The 18,349-nt window shown below is 42.4% G+C and overlaps 1 protein-coding gene across 1 annotated transcript in view; it reads right to left on the reverse strand.

The window, feature by feature from the left end:
- LOC121549862 (carboxypeptidase A6) overlaps positions 1–18,349 on the reverse strand; it is a 49,615-nt gene that overhangs the window by 22,815 nt on the left and 8,451 nt on the right. The window contains exons 2-4 of the mRNA XM_041861812.2: positions 11,532–11,607; positions 5,827–5,951; positions 3,744–3,858 (exon numbers count right to left, since the gene is read on the reverse strand). Coding sequence (XP_041717746.1) covers positions 3,744–3,858; positions 5,827–5,951; positions 11,532–11,607 — 316 coding nt within the window. The remainder of the gene's footprint in view (positions 1–3,743; positions 3,859–5,826; positions 5,952–11,531; positions 11,608–18,349) is intronic.

The raw sequence follows: 18,349 nt of genomic DNA on the forward strand, positions 1-18,349 counted from the left end.
AATCAAACACACTGAACTGAACTATACAGACCCTTAATCTAACACACTGAACTGAACTATACAGATCCTAAATCTAACACACTGAACTGAACAATGTAGTCCCTTAATCTAACACAATGAACTATACAGACCCTTAATCTGACACACTGAACTGAACAATAGAGTCCCTTAATCTAACACAATGAACTATACAGACCCTTAATATAACACACTGAACTATACAGACCCTTAATCTAACACACTGAATTGAACTATACAGACCCTTAATCTAACACACTGAACAATACAGACCCTTAAAATAACACACTGAACTGAACTATACAGACCCTTATTCTAACACACTGAACTATACAGACCATTTATCTAACACACTGAACTGAACAATACAGACCCTTAATCTAACACACTGAACTGAACAATACAGACCCTTAATCTAACACACTGAATTTAAAAATAAATACCCTTAATCTAACACACTGAACTGAACTATACAGACCCTTAATCTAATACACTGAACTGAACTATAGAGACCATTTATCTAACACACTGAACTGAACAATACAGACCCTTAATCTAACACACTGAACTGAACAATACAGACCCTTAATCTAACACACTGAATTTAAAAATAAATACCCTTAATCTAACACACTGAACTGAACTATACAGACCCTTAATCTAATACACTGAACTGAACTATAGAGACCCTTAATCTAACACACTGAACTGAACTATAAAAACCCTTAATCTAACACACTGAATTTAACTATACAGACCCTTAATCTAACACACTGAACTGAACTATACAGACCCTTAATATAACCCACTGAACTGAACTATACAGACCCTTAATCTAACACACTGAACTATACAGACCATTTATCTAACACACTGAACTGAACAATACAGACCCTTAATCTAACACACTGAACTGAACTATACAGACCCTTAATCTAATACACTGAACTGAACTATAGAGACCCTTAATCTAACACACTGAACTGAACTATACAAACCCTTAATCTAACACACTGAATTTAACTATACAGACCCTTAATCTAACACACTGAACTGAACTATACAGACCCTTAATATAACACACTGAACTGAACTATACAGACCCTTAATCAAACACACTGAACTGAACTATACAGACCCTTAATCTAACACACTGAACTGAACTATACAGATCCTAAATCTAACACACTGAACTGAACAATGTAGTCCCTTAATCTAACACAATGAACTATACAGACCCTTAATCTGACACACTGAACTGAACAATAGAGTCCCTTAATCTAACACAATGAACTATACAGACCCTTAATCTAACACACTGAATTATACAGTCCCTTAATCTAACACACTGAACTACACAGACCCTTAATATAACACACTGAACTGAACTATACAAACCCTTAATATAACACACTGAACTGAACTATACAAACCTTTAATCTAACACACTGAACTGAACTATACAAACCTTTAATCTAACACACTGAACTGATATATACAGACCCTCAATATAACACACTGAACTGAACTATACAGACCCTTAATCTAACACACTGAACTGAACAATTTATTCCCTTAATCTAACACAATGAACTATACAGACCCTTAATCTAACATACTGAACTGAACTATACAGACACTTAATCTAACACACTGAACTATACAGACCCTTAGTTTAACACACTTAACTATACAGACCCTTAATCTAACACACTGAACTGAACTATACAGACCCTTAAAATAACACACTGAACTGAACTATACAGACCCTTAATCTAACACACTGAACAGAGCTTTACATACCCTTAATCTAACACGCTGAACTGAACTATACAGACCCTTAATATAACACACTGAACTATACAGAATCTAACACACCGAACTATACAGACCCTTAATCTAACACACTGAACTGAATTATAAAGACCCTTAATCAAACACACTGAACTGAACAATTTAGTCCCTTAATCTAACACAATGAACTATACAGACCCTTAATATAACACACTGATCTGAACTATACAGACCCTTAATCTAACACACTGAACTATACAGACCCTTAATATAACACACTGATCTGAACTATACAGACCCTTAATCTAACACACTGAACTGAACTATACAGACCCTTAATCTAACACACTGAACTGAACTATACAGACCCTTAATCTAACACACTGAACAAATTATAAAGACCCTTAATCTAACACACTGAACTATACAGACCCTTAATCTAACACACTGAACTGAACAATTTATTCCCTTAATCTAACACAATGAACTATACAGACCCTTAATCTAACATACTGAACTGAACTATACAGACACTTAATCTAACACACTGAACTATACAGACCCTTAGTTTAACACACTTAACTATACAGACCCTTAATCCAACACACTGAACTGAACTATACAGACCCTTAAAATAACACACTGAACTGAACCATACAGACCCTTAATCTAACACACTGAACTATAAAGACCCTTAATCTAACACACTGAATTATACAGTCCCTTAATCTAACACACTGAACAATACATACCCTTAATATAACACACTGAACTGAACTATACAAACCCTTAAACTAACACACTGAACTGAACTAAACAGACCCTTAATCTAACACACTGAACTATACAGACCTTTAATCTAACACACTGAACTTAAAAATACAGACCCTTAATCTAACACACTGAACTGAACTATACAGACCCTTAATCTAACACACTGAACTGAACTATACAGACCCTTAATCTAACACACTGAACTGAACTATACAGACCCTTAATCTAACACACTGAACTGAACTATACAGACCCTTAATATAACACACTGAACTATACAGAATCTAACACACCGAACTATACAGACCCTTAATCTAACACACTGAACTATACAGACCCTTAATCTAACACACTGAGCTGAACTATACAGACCCTTAATCTAACACACTGAACTGAACTATACAGACCCTTAATCTAACACACTGAACTGAACTATACAGACCCATAAACTAACACACAGAACTGAACTATACAGACCCTTAATCTAACACACTGAACTGAACTATACAGACCCTTAATCTAACAGCCCTGGATGGAGGTGATGGAAACATAAGTAATTTACCCTCTCTAGAATGGTACGTACACTACTGTATGGCCATACTACATACAGATGGTGAATGTAAAGGGATATTTTTGGCCCACTTCAAAAGGTTCAAGAGGTATCACAATAGAGACCTAAGATATGAAAAATGCTTGAATACTGAAACCAGCTGATACGAGGGTCTGCCTTTTGTGTAAATGTATGAGCAGTGTATATCATAGAGCATTGATGTGTTTGCGTGTGTGTGTGTGTGTGTGTGTGTGTGTGTGTGTGTGTGTGTGTGTGTGTGTGTGTGTGTGTGTGTGTGTGTGTGTGTGTGTGTGAGCGTGTGTGTGTGAGGATGGGTTCAAAGCTGTGTAATGATGGGTTGGTGATGGCAGTTTGAAAGGCTCCTTGCTTCCCCCTATCTCACAGTGGAATGCATTTGGGCCGTGGCACTGGGGCTCATAGATTCAACATTCAGGAAGCTGGATGCAAATGCATACATCTCAAAGACTCCCGGTTTCTCTAGGGAAATAAACAGCCAAGAGCTGTGTGTCTGTAGTGAAAAGAGTGTGTGTGTGTGTGTGTGTGTGTGTGTGTGTGTGTGTGTGTGTGTGTTGTGTCTCCCACCTACCTCCTCCAGAGAGTGGTACACCTCATAGTCATATTGGGATTCAGACCTCCTCTTGCGGGAAGAGCGATATCCCGTCTGCTTTTCAATTTCCTTCTGAAGGTTAGATATGAACACCCTGTGGAGAGAGGAGCGTCAGTGTGATGGGCACAGTGTTTTAGGGTAATGTTTCTATTGAAAAGAAATGTTCTTGGTGTTTCAGGATAACTGCAAGAAATGTCTTCAGTGTTTCAAGATAACTGCAAGCACAAGAGGGTTTAGGGATTGATTTTAGTCTAGATTACTTTTCTTATTCAAGTAAGAAAACTAAGCAGAGAGAGCAGTGACTTTGCCCTTGTGTGGAGAGAGCTTGTCCTTGTGTAGAGAGACAGCTTTTCCTTGTGTGTGGAGAGACAGCTTGTGCTTGTGTGGAGAGACAGCTTGTCCTTGTGTAGAGAGACAGCTTGTCCTTGTGTAGAGAGACAGCTTGTCCTTGTGTAGAGAGACAGCTTGTGCTTGTGTAGAGAGACAGCTTGTCCTTGTGTGGAGAGACAGCTTGTGCTTGTGTGGAGAGACAGCTTGTCCTTGTGTAGAGAGACAGCTAGTCCTTGTGTAGAGAGACAGCTTGTCCTTGTGTAGAGAGACAGCTTGTGCTTGTGTAGAGAGACAGCTTGTCCTTGTGTGGAGAGACAGCTTGTGCTTGTGTAGAGAGACAGCTTGTGCTTGTGTAGAGAGACAGCTTGTGCTTGTGTGGAGAGACAGCTTGTCCTTGTGTGGAGAGACAGCTTGTGCTTGTGTAGAGAGACAGCTTGTGCTTGTGTAGAGAGACAGCTTGTCTTTGTGTGTGGAGAGACAGCTTGTGCTTGTGTGGAGAGACAGATTGTCCTTGTGTGGAGACAGCTTGTGCTTGTGTAGAGAGACAGCTTGTGCTTGTGTAGAGAGACAGCTTGTGCTTGTGTGGAGAGACAGCTTGTCCTTGTGTAGAGAGACAGCTTGTGCTTGTGCGTGGAGACAGCTTGTGCTTGTGTGGAGAGACAGCTTGTGCTTGTGTGGAGACAGCTTGTCCTTGTGTGTGGAGACAGCTTATGCTTGTGTGGAGAGACAGCTTGTGCTTGTGTAGAGAGACAGTTTGTCCTTGTGTGGAGAGACAGCTTGTGCTTGTGTAGAGAGACAGCTTGTGCTTGTGTAGAGAGACAGCTTGTCCTTGTGTGTGGAGAGACAGCTTGTGCTTGTGTGGAGAGACAGATTGTCCTTGTGTGGAGACAGCTTGTGCTTGTGTAGAGAGACAGCTTGTGCTTGTGTAGAGAGACAGCTTGTGCTTGTGTGGAGAGACAGCTTGTGCTTGTGTGGAGAGACAGATTGTCCTTGTGTAGAGAGACAGCTTGTGCTTGTGTGGAGAGACAGCTTGTCCTTGTGTAGAGAGACAGCTTGTGCTTGTGTGTGGAGACAGCATGTGCTTGTGTGGAGAGACAGCTTGTGCTTGTGTGGAGACAGCTTGTCCTTGTGTGTGGAGACAGCTTATGCTTGTGTGGAGAGACAGCTTGTGCTTGTGTAGAGAGACAGCTTGTCCTTGTGTGGAGACAGCTTGTCCTTGTGTGTGGAGAGAGAGAGAGAGAGAGAGAGAGAGAGAGAGAGAGAGAGAGAGAGAGAGAGAGAGAGAGAGAGAGAGCAAGAGAGAGAGAGAGAGAGAGAGAGAGAGAGAGAGAGAGAGAGAGAGAGAGAGAGAGAGAGAGAGAGAGAGGAGTAAAAAGTATTCCCTGAGGATGGGGATGACAATGGGAGTATTTCTGGCTGTGGCTGCTTTGATAAACTCCATCATTGTGATGATTGATGGGGAGAAAAGATGAAAGGGCTGCTTTTGAGAGCGAATAGGGTTGGAGTGCGTGTTTTGTGTGTGTGTTTTGTGTGTTTGTGTGTGTGCGCGTGTGTGCTTTGAAAAGGCACCTCGCGACACCCTTTGGGGAACAGATGTTCCTCTTCCTGTGGGGGTGGATGGGTTAGCGACAGGGGGAGTGGTGAGGCACCGGGCTAGGAATGGCTCTGGTGGTATTATGGTAATTTTCTTTACTGTTCAGGGTGAAATATGGAGTAGTCTCTAAGCCCTTACTTAAATTCTATGTGTTCTTTCTGGAGGCCTGCCCGTAGCCCTCGCGTGTTGTTCCGTCTCACGTGCACGTCCACGGTGGCATTGTGTCGGATCAGAGAGACACTGTTGGGCTGCCATAGATCGACCTGAGAGGGAGAGAGAGAGAGAGAGAGAGAGAGAGAGAGAGAGAGAGAGAGAGAGAGAGAGAGAGAGAGAGAGAGAGAGAGAGAGAGAGAGAGATAGAAAGAGCGAGAGAGAGAGAGAGAGAGAGAGAGAGAGAGAGAGAAAGAGCGAGAGCGAGAGAGAGAGAGAGAGAGACAGAGACAGAGACAGAGAGAGAGCAAGAGAGAGAGAGAGAGAGAGAGAGAGAGAAAGAAAGAAAGAAAGAGAGAGAAAAACATACGACATTATAAAATCCATGTACACAAACAACAAGTGTGCGGTTAAAATTGGCAAAAAACACACACATTTCTTTCCACAGGGCCGTGGGGTGAGACAGGGATGCAGTTTAAGCCCCACCCTCTTCAACATATATATCAACGAATTGGCGAGGGCACTAGAACAGTCTGCAGCACCCGGCCTCACCCTACTAGAATCTGAAGTCAAATGTCTTCTGTTTGCTGACGATCTGGTGCTTCTGTCACCAACCAAGGAGGGCCTACAGCAGCACCTAGATCTTCTGCACAGATTCTGTCAGACCTGGGCCCTGACAGTAAATCTCAGTAAGACAAAAATAATGGTGTTCCAAAAAGGTCCAGTTGCCAGGACCACAAATACAAATTCCATCTAGACACCGTTGCCCTAGAGCACACAAAAACTATACATACCTCGGCCTAAACATCAGCGCCACAGGTAACTTCCACAAAGCTGTGAACGATCTGAGAGACAAGGCAAGAAGGGCCTTCTATGCCATCAAAAGGAACATAAAATTTGACATACCAATTAGGATCTGGCTAAAAATACTTGAATCAGTTATAGAACCCATTGCCTTTTATGGTTCTGAGGTCTGGGGTCCGCTCACCAACCAAGAATTCACAAAATGGGACAAACACCAAATTGAGACTCTGCATGCAGAATTCTGCAAAAACATCCTCCGTGTACAACGTAAAACACCAAATAATGCATGCAGAGCAGAATTAGGCCAATACCCGCTAATTATCAAAATCCAGAAAAGAGCCGTTAAATTCTATAACCACTTAAAAGGAAGCGATTCCCAAACCTTCCATAACAAAGCCATCACCTACAGAGAGATGAACTTGGAGAAGAGTCCCCTAAGTAAGCTTGTCCTGGGGCTCTGTTCACAAACACAAACAGACCCCACACAGCCCCAGGACAACAACAACAACAACACAACTAGACCAAACCAAATCATGAGAAAACAAAAAGAGAATTACTTGACACATTGGAAAGAACAAACAAAAAAACAGAGCAAACTAGAATGCTATTTGGCCCTAAACAGAGAGTACACAGTGGCAGAATACTTGACCACTGTGACTGACCCAAACTTAAGGAAAGCTTTGACTATGTACAGACTCAGTGAGCATAGCCTTGCTATTGAGAAAGGCCGCCGTAGGCAGACCTGGCTCTCAAGAGAAGACAGGCTATGTGCACACTGCCCACAAAATGAGGTGGAAACTGAGCTGCACTTCCTAACCTCCTGCCAAATGTATGACCATATTAGAGACACATATTTCCCTCAGATTACAGCGATCCACAAAGAATTCGAAAACAAACCCAATTTTGATAAACTCCCTTATCTACTGGGTGAAAAACCACAGTGTGCCATCACAGCTGCAATATTTGTGACCTGTTGCCACAAGAAAAGGGCAACCAGTGAAGAACAAACACCATTGTAAATACAACCCATATTTATGTTTATTTATTTTCCCATTTGTACTTTAACTATTTGCACATTGTTACAACACTGTATATATACATAATATGACATTTGAAATGTCTTTATTCTTTTGAAACTTCTGAGTGTAATGTTTACTGTTAATATTTATTGTTTATTTCACTTTTGTTTACTATCTACTTCACTTGCTTTGGCAATGTTAACACACGTTTCCCATGCCAATAAAGCCCTTAAATTGAAATTGAATTGAATTGAGAGAGAGAGCGAGAAAGAGAGAGAGAAAGAGAGAGAGAGACAGAGACAGAGAGAGAGAGAGAGAGAGAGAGAGAGAGAGAGAGAGAGAGAGAGAGAGAGAGAGAAATAAAGAGTTAGATATAGGGATCCAAGGACACACACACACAAATTGTCTGTAAGACATGGTGAGACATTCATGCACCACCAAAACAACCTTGCTCCCCTTCCTGAACCCACAGTTCCTCCTGCTAACAAACCCAGGACTTCTGGGGAGATGGACAATAGCAAAGCTTTAACATTCAAGGCTGTTCTCCACAGCATACTGTGACCTGAAGTCTAGATCAATGCTATGGGTTAGGGCTTGATGAGCACGTCAAGGGAATGAGGGAATGCTGATGACTACACAGACACACACACCACAAGACCCTATTAACAGCCCAGTCAAGCCATCCTTCTGCCTTCCACATCCCACACCCTGCTGTTTGACCCAAGGTTAGCAGCCAGCAAAGCCTCTCCTTTCAGTTCCTGCCAAGAGATAGCACCGCTAGCCTGACCTGGTATAACCTACCCATTAGCCAGCTATTAGCAGCCTAATAAACACAGATATGTCGACCCTGGACCAGCCATTGATGCTCTCCAAGGTTTTACATAAAGATAATAACCAGCCATGCTCTAAAATACAACTTTTTGGGAGCATGAATCAGCGATTCAGTGATTTGCTTTGACGGGAACTGAGCGTCTCATAGCTCCAGCTGGCTCTGGTTTCAGCACGGGAGTAGAATCCTACAGACTGGCACAAACGCCTATTAAGAGATAATTAATTTGATGGTTAACAGAAAGTCATGCACCCGCTTTGAAATAAACTACAAGCTACGAGGGTTTAAAAACAACGTCCCACATGAGAATGGTATGGGGTCCTCAGCTTTTCTCTGCTACTCCAAGCCAACATAAATGGATATGGTTGCAATTTATATGCCGCACTTCCAAATGGCCAAGAGCACTATTGTTACCGTAAATGTTTCCACATCTTCACCTCTTTGTTGGTCTCACAAATTAAACATCACATGCCCAAGCATCACTTGAGTATCACTATCAGATAACATGGTTCACTCTAAACAAAGCCCTCTTATGATCCAAGTTACGGTTTTCGATAATTGTTTACAGTAAAGGCTCTTATAGATGCATTCCTCGGCTCTATTAGGAAATAGAATCCCCGTGGATTAGATCCTTTATCACTTGATTGTTTACATGATTTTATTTGCGGTTATAGGATACCTTTAAATTGAGGTCGTTTTGTTATGGTTTATGGCAATCCTGGCAAGGAGTAAAGGAAGCTAGTGGGCCTACTGTAGTGATTAGTTCAGTTCTGAGACATACTGTAGACTTTTGGCTCCTACAAAAGGCAACTAAGGTGAAATTCAATTGGAGTGTTTATGCTTCAGGGGAAGCTAGACCAATCTATCATGTGACACTAGACAGATCTATCATCAGAGGTGGCACTTGATGGTCTCAGTATCAACAATTCGAAGCACAAAGCACGGAAGGGAACATCTTTACTTGTGTCACAATTCACAGCACAACATATTCTGCATTTATAAGAATCAACATTTAAATATTGTGACACTCAAGGGCCTCCTCTCTCTATTTGGCTTCAGTCTCTCTGTGAAGGTGAGGAGTGTGACTTTGGCACAGAGGACGTTGCGGCGCAACGCGGCTAAGCTAAGAAAAACATGTCTCAACAGCAGCTGTCCAAACAGTAGCCACCATCTCCAGGCCCACTGTCACTCCTTAGACACAGACTCAGGCCAGACCAAGACCAACATGTGGGGGATCCACCAAACAATGTCTGGTTATTTAGCCATCAGAACAATAAATCACGACTTTTTGGGTCAGTTTACTTTTTCCCCTCTATGTCACTTGTTTCCCTCTCTGAGCTAGTCTTTCTGGTTGTCAGGACAGTTCAACCCAACCCTGAACCCTAATACAGATGTAGGATCTTAATTTGAGCCAGTTTGCTACACTAGGAAAATAATCCTGCAGCAACAGGAAATGTGAATTATTATGTTGATTATAATTAATGGACATTTTTGTAGGGGTTGATACATTCAGAAGCCTTTTTAAACCTCAAATACACTAAACGTTGAAAAAATTATCCTGAAAAAAGGGGTGATCAAATTAAGATCCTACATCTGTAGATATCTGAACCTGGCAAAGGATAACTATAACAGCCCAAACAGTTCCCAACACAACCCAAACATATCTCAAACACTACCAAATAGCCCCTAGCAGTGAAATACTACCCAACACAGGCCATAACAGCCAAAGCCAAGCCAACTAAACACAGCCCACCACTGACAAACTCTGCTCAACATACCACTGCTCAAAACATGCTAAAGTGGGACGGCTGTATCCATGTGCAAATGTGAATTTATCAATTCGACCCAGTTTTCATATATTAACCTTGACCGCCCAGGCAGGTTCCAGTCCCATTTTCATACTTCACTAATAACATCAGTCCCACTGCTGGGAGTTTATCGTCAAGGAAAGGAAAGAGCAGGAAGGTCACCGGTGTTCCTGGCATTGCTATGTAATTGTTCCCAAATGGGGGGGCTACTAAGCTATATGGAATTGTTTTAAGAAGGTCATACCAAGGATAATTTAGCTTTTAGATTTTGAATTTTAAGATCCCTTGAAGTATCAAAAGTTATTTGATAACGTTTTTTTGGGCCTTACTGCTATTAACCCATACAAACGCATTGAATAAATATTCACTACATGGAACAACATATAGTCCCCAAAACATATCAAAAGGAAGTTTGTTCTCTCCTATATCTGAGAGATATAAGAAAGATCAGGACATGTATTTAACCCCATATTTTTGGCATTAAACAGTCTCCATATATACTTCCATAAATTTTTTCAACTGGTCCGGGGGACCTTCAGACAAGTCTCGTGAGACCTGATGGGCGTCCAAGAGCAAAACAACTGACATGTACACGTTCGTGAGAGTCTCACCTTTACACAGAGGGGTCATTTTAGTGTGCAGCCCAAACGGTTTGGACGCTACAAATAGAAGTTGGCAGATCGGCTGTAGCGACTTCAGACTAGTCTCCTGACACTTGTGGAGGTCGTAGAGCAAAACGGAGAACACCATCGTGTTCATCTTTCCATAGAGGGGTCATAATAATTTGTAGGCCAAACCGTTCGGACTCTACAGACGATTTTGTGAGAAGACCAATTTTCGGGATGTCTGATGGTATCACAAACACCGCTCTAGCTATGTCACCTTTCACCACAGATGCGGAAGTGCGACATAGGCGGATGCGGTGGATTGAGACGCATCCAATGCAAAAAAAAACTGATATCTCTAGCTTAAACTGACAGATTTGTATGATGATTTTTGTATTGTGCTAATTAGATTCCCTCGTGGCGAGGACATCGACCTTAAGGGGTTTTAAACAACCACTCTGTCATAATCATCAGGAATGATGACTGGATTAATTGTGTGTGTGTGTGTGTGTGTGTGTGTGTGTGTGTGTGTGTGTGTGTGTGTGTGTGTGTGTGTGTGTGTGAGAGCGAGAGCGAGAGCGAGAGAGAGAGAGAGAGAGTGAGACTATTAAAGACAGGACATCGTTACCTTGATGTTTCCCAGGAGTTTCTTGAGCACCTGAACCTCCTCCTTGTTGCTGGGAGTTATCCTGAAGACTTGATCACTGAAGAAGCAGAGGGAAGCAGTTAAGTTAAGTAACATGTATGCGTTTCTGTTCTATATGCTGTTTCTACTAAACAGTCAAGGGAGTTACTATACTGAACAAAAATATCAACGCAACAAGTGTTGGTCCCATGTTTCATGAGCTGAAATAAAGGATCCCAGAAATGTTCCATACACACAAAAAGCTAATTTCTCTAAAATGTTGTGCACAAATGCATTTACATCCCTGTTAGTGAGCATTTCTCCTTTGCCAAGGTAATCCATCCACCTGACAGGTGTGGCATATCAAGAAACTGATTAAACAGCATGATCATTACACAGGTGCACCTTGTGCTGGGGACAATAAAAGGCCACTCTAAAATGTGCAGTATTGTCACACAACACAATGCCACAGATGCTCAGCTCTTTTGCCGCCAGTTGCTCTCGGTGTATCATACAATGCGTCCATATGGCAGAGGCCTGCCCGCCGTCCCGCCATAGATGGAGCCCCATCTGTCCAAAAGCCCACCATTCGATTTTATATGGCATCTGTTTTTCATCAATATAGCCACACAGCACACTGAACATCCCCTATGCCGTTTCATGCTCGGGAATCGTGAGACAGAACAATATGTCCTCGTGAATCCCCCGACACATATAGTGAACAAAAGTAAATGCATGGGCATCTTGGACCTCACAGCTAACGTCCATTTGGAGAGCATAAGCTGGGGAGTTTGAGTCATTCAGTCAGAGCATAAATTCTTTGTTTAACAGTGTTATCTGACAAAGGTATTGATGTGAGTTTCTGTGCCTCTGCCTCCCCACACGTTGTTTTCACCATATCAATTGCGGCCGGTAATATCAGTGTTTCTGCAATTGTGTGTGGTTTCATAGCGTAGTGGGCCTAGCCATTGACTGTGGGAATAATTCAAGCGCAAGTCAAGTGCAGCCTTTTCCCATAATATAAGGGCACTCTCTGGTTGAATTGTATCTTTTAGATTTGAATAATTTTCATTTAGATTTTTAAGGTTAACCACATTAAAATGATTTTGAGATACAAAGACGATATTATAATATATATATATTTTTGTATATATAATATTTTCTTCAGGATTTTGGAACATTTCCTGTGACCCCATTTTCATATCGCGACCCCTAGTTTGGGAACCGCTGTATTACACAGTACAGCATGATAGTGTAGCTCCTATGGTTCTCCTCTCCATTTTTAAAGAGATTGAACGGGATCTTAAGCACTTACAAATTCGTAACATAGTGTACGAATTGCAATGATTTAATGTATTTTTCTATTTTTTGCAGGACAGAACATATCATAAGAAATGGATGACGTTGTGAACACAATTGTGCAACATTTTCAGGGACCCGTTTTGGCTCCTGAGCGCTACTTTCAAAACTACTGTCTGAAATGATACAAAACCTTTATACTGTAACGCATCTTTAATTCCCTAGTGACAGAAGAGGATCTTTGTGTCGCTGAGGACTCCCTAGAGTAGGGTGTGGTACTGGCGCTACTAACTACCTCATAAGGCCCACCTATCTGTGTCTGTAAGTAGACATAACCTGTCCCCTAAACAAACCACAGTCAGGATGAAAGAGTTCCAAGAGCACATCACTCTATGACATTTCTCAGCCATAGTGTCAGAGTTAATGCATTCTACGTTTTTGACATGACTGGAGAATTACACTTAATAGCGAGAGAGATGTTCCAGCAGGGTTAAGGGAAGGGCTGGGTCCTGTTTTAGTGTGAGAGCTGGGATGGATGACAGGTTCATACCAGTGCCAAACAATTTGGCTGACAGATCATTATAGGATAGTGTTACAGCATCTTGTGTTCCACACACAGGTGATGTGATGGGACAGAGATGTGTTATTACAACACAGATTAAATTGAGACAGGTAAGAATCAGGGGTCTTAAATAACATGAACGCACATTAAGATCCAAGCATTAAACTAAAGACCTACCACACACATTTACATGATTTGAAAAGATCTAAACGTAGACAAGGCGAACTTAACATAACCTTTACAGTGAGGGAAAAAAGTATTTGATCCCCTGCTGATTTTGTACGTTTGCCCACTGATAAAGACATGATCAGCCTATAATTTTAATGGTAGGTTTATTTGAACAGTGAGAGACAGAATAACAACAAAAAAATCCAGAAAAACGCATGTCAAAAATGTTATAAATTGATTTGCATTTTAATGAGGGAAATAAGTATTTGACCCCTCTGCAAAACATTACTTAGTACTTGGTGGCAAAACCCTTGTTAGCAATCACAGAGATCAGACGTTTCTTGTAGTTGGCCACCAGGTTTGCACTCATCTCAGGAGGGATTTTATCCCACTCCTCTTTGCAGATCTTCTCCAAGTCATTAAGGTTTCGAGGCTGACGTTTGGCAACTCGAACCTTCAGCTCCCTCCACAGATGTTCTATGGGATTAAGGTCTGGAGACTGGCTAGGCCACTCCAGGACCTTAATGTGCTTCTTCTTGAGCCACTCCTTTGTTGCCTTGGCCGTGTGTTTTGGGTCATTGTCATGCTGGAATACCCATCCACGACCCATTTTCAAAACCCTGGCTGAGGGAAGGAGGTTCTCACCCAAGATTTGACGGTACATGGCCCCGTCCATCGTCCCTTTGATGCGGTGAAGTTGTCCTGTCCCCTTAGCAGAAAAACACCCCCAAAGCAGAATGTTTCCACCTCCATGTTTGACGGTGGGGATGGTGTTCTTGGGGTCATAGGCAGCATTCCTCCTCTTCCAAACACGGCGAGTTGAGTTGATGCCAAAGACCTCGATTTTGGTCTCATCTGACCACAACACTTTCACCCAGTTCTCCTCTGAATCATTCAGATGTTCTTTGGCAAACTTCAGACGGGCCTGTATATGTGCTTTCTTGAGCAGGGGGACCTTGCGGGCGCTGCAGGATTTCAGTCCTTCACGGCGTAGTGTGTTACCGATTGTTTTCTTGGTGACTATGGTCCCAACTGCCTTGAGATCATTGACAAGATCCTCCTGTGTAGTTCAATTTTATTTTATATAGCCCTTCTTACATCAGCTAATATCTCGAAGTGCTGTACAGAAACCCAGCCTAAAACCCCAAACAGCTAGTAATGCAGGTGTAGAAGCACGGTGGCTAGGAAAAACTCCCTAGAAAGGCCAAAACCTAGGAAGAAACCTAGAGAGGAACCAGGCTATGAGGGGTGGCCAGTCCTCTTCTGGCTGTGCCGGGTGGAGATTATAACAGAACCATGCCAAGATGTTCAAAAATGTTCATAAGTGACAAGCATGGTCAAATAATAATCAGGAATAAATCTCAGTTGGCTTTTCATAGCCGATCATTAAGAGTTGAAAACAGCAGGTCTGGGACAGGTAGGGGTTCCATAACCACAGGCAGAACAGTTGAAACTGGAATAGCAGCAAGGCCAGGCGGACTGGGGACAGCAAGGAGTCACCACGGCCGGTAGTCCCGACGTATGGTCCTAGGGCTCAGGTCTCTCAGTTGGCTTTTCATAGCCGATCATTAAGAGTTGAAAACAGCAGGTCTGGGACAGGTAGGGGTTTCGTAACCGCAGGCAGAACAGTTGAAACTGGAATAGCAGCAAGGCCAGGCGGACTGGGGACAGCAAGGTGTCAGCATGCCCGGTAGTCCTGACGTATGGTCCTAGGGCTCAGGTTCTCAGAGAGAAAGAGAGAACGAGAGAATTAGAGAGAGCATACTTAAATTCACACAGGACACTGGATAAGACAGGAGAAGTACTCCAGGTATAACCAACTAACCCCAGCCCCCCGACACATAAACTACTGCAGCATAAATACTGGAGGCTGAGACAGGAGCGGTCCGGAGACACTGTGGCCCCATCCGAAGAAACCCCGGACAGGGCCAAACAGGAAGGATATAACCCCACCCACTCTGCCAAAGCACAGCCCCCGCACCACCAGAGGGATATCCTCAACCACCAACTTACAATCCTGAGACAAGGCCGAGTATAGCCCACAGAGGTCTCCACCACAGCACAAACCAAGGGGGGCGCCAACCCAGACAGGAAGATCACGTCAGTAACTCAACCCACTCAAGTGACGCACCCCTCCTAGGGACGGCATGAAAGAGCACCAGCAAGCCAGTGACTCAGCCCCTGTAACAGGGTTAGAGGCAGAGAACCCCAGTGGAGAGAGGGGAACCGGCCTGGCAGAGACAGCAAGGGCTGTTCGTTGCTCCAGAGCCTTTCCGTTCACCTTCACACTCCTGGGCCAGACTACACTCAATCATATGACCTACTGAAGAGATAAGTCTTCAGTAAAGACTTAAAGGTTGAGACCGAGTCTGCGTCTCTCACATGGGTAGGCAAACTGTTCCATAAAAATGGAGATCTATAGGAGAAAGCCCTGCCTCCCGCTGTTTGCTTAGAAATTCTAGGGACAATTAGGGAGGCCTGCGTCTTGTGACCGTAGCGTACGTATTGGTATGTACGGCAGGACCAACTCGGAAAGATAGGTAGGAGCAAGCCCATGTAACGCTTTATAGGTTAACAGTAAAACCTTGAAATCAGCCCTTGCCTTAACAGGAAGCCAGTGTAGGGAAGCTAGCACTGGAGTAATATGATCAAATTTCTTGGTTCTAGTCAGGATTCTAGCAGCCGTATTTAGCACTAACTGAAGTTTATTTAGTGCTTTATCCGGGTAGCCGGAAAGTAGAGCATTGCAGTAGTCTAACCTAGAAGTAACAAATGCATGGATTAATTTTTTCTGCATCATTTTTGGACAGAACATTTCTGATTTTTGCAATGTTACGTAGATGGAAAAAAGCTGTCCTTGAAACAGTCTTGATATGTTCGCAAAAGAGAGATCAGGGTCAAGAGTAACGCCGAGGTCCTTCACAGTTTTATTTGAGACGACTTTACAACCATCAAGATGAATTGTCAGATTTAACAGAAGATCTCTTTGTTTCTTGGGACCTAGAACAAGCATCTCTGTTTTGTCCGAGTTTAAAAGTAGAAAGTTTTCAGCCATCCACTTCCTTATGTCTGAAACACAGGCTTCTAGCGAGGGCAATTTTGGGGCTTCACCATGTTTCATTGAAATGTACAGCTGTGTGTCATCCGCATAGCAGTGAAAGTTAACATTATGTTTTCGAATAACATCCCCAAGAGGTAAAATATATAGTGAAAACAATAGTGGTCCTAAAACGGAACCTTGAGGAACACCGAAATGTACAGTTGATTTGTCGGAGGACAGACCATTCACAGAGACAAACTGATATCTTTCCGACAGGTAAGATCTAAACCAGGCCAGAACTTGTCCGTGTAGACCAATTTGGGTTTCCAGTCTCTCCAAAAGAATGTGGTGATCGATAGTGTCAAAGGCAGCACTAAGGTCTAGTAGCACGAGGACAGATGCAGAGCCTCGGTCTGACGCCATTAAAAGGTCATTTACCACCTTCACAAGTGCAGTCTGTCCTCGTGCAGTTCTGGGCTGATTCCTCACCGTTCTCTTGATCATTGCAACTCCACGAGGTGAGATCTTGCATGGAGCCCCAGGCAGAGGGAGATTGACAGTTCTTTTGTGTTTCTTCCATTTGCGAATAATCGCACCAACTGTTGTCACCTTCTCACCAAGCTGCTTGACGATGGTCTTGTAGCCCATTCCAGCCTTGTGTAGGTCTACAATCTTGTCCCTGACATCCTTGGAGAGCTCTTTGGTCTTGGCCATGGTGGAGAGTTTGGAATCTGATTGATTGATTGCTTCTGTAGACAGGTGTCTTTTATACAGGTAACAGGCTGAGATTAGGAGCACTCCCTTTAAGAGTGTGCTCCTAATCTCAGCTCGTTACCTGTATAAAAGACACCTGGGAGCCAGAAATCTTTCTGATTGAGAGGGGGTCAAATACTTATATCCCTCATTAAAATGCAAATCAATTTATAACATTTTTGACATGAGTTTTTCTGGATTTATTTGTTGTTATTCTGTCTCTCACTGTTCAAATAAACCTACCATTAAAATTATAGACTGATCATTTCTTTGTCAGTGGGCAAACTTACAAAATCAGCAGGGGATCAAATACTTTTTTCCCCTCACTGTATATATATAGTGAGATTTCATGAAAATAAAGCATGCCAGTAGTAAGCCTTAGCTATGATTCATAACTATGATTCATAGAAAATATAAAACCAAAAATATCCTATACCTGGGATAGGATAAAGTAATCCTTCTACACCCCCCCCCTCCCCCAAAAAAAAAAAAAAATAACATTGTAAAGTGGTTATCCCACTGGCTATAAGGTGAATGCACCAATTTGTAAGTCGCTCTGGATAAGAGCGTCTGCTAAATGACGTAAATGTAATGTAAATGTTTAGCGTACTATTGTATATCATTGTATTGAATTTCCCTTAACTGGTGCCCTAAATTAATTTTTTTCATTGGTAGCACTGGTTAGGAGCACCAGTGAACAGTATTTAGCACCAGAAAAAGAGATTGATTTAAATTGATTTAGATATAGCTATGCCTAGATTACTTTTGAAGCACGTCTCCTGAAAAAACTATTTGGCGCCCCATTCCTTTCTCCTAATGCCATCTTAGGTTGTTATCCAGCTAGGTTACATCAGAGCCATGTATTTAGGTTACATAACTGGATAAGGTCGATTGTTATCAAACAAACAGTTAGTGGCCAGCAAGTAGGCTTAGTGTAGGGTCCGAGACATGGTTTATGAAATTATAAAATGTGACCCGTAAATCCGCGATTTATGGCAT

The sequence above is a fragment of the Coregonus clupeaformis genome, chromosome 34 (genome assembly GCF_020615455.1).
Source record: "Coregonus clupeaformis isolate EN_2021a chromosome 34, ASM2061545v1, whole genome shotgun sequence".
In the NCBI taxonomy this organism is placed as follows: Eukaryota; Metazoa; Chordata; class Actinopteri; order Salmoniformes; family Salmonidae; genus Coregonus; species Coregonus clupeaformis.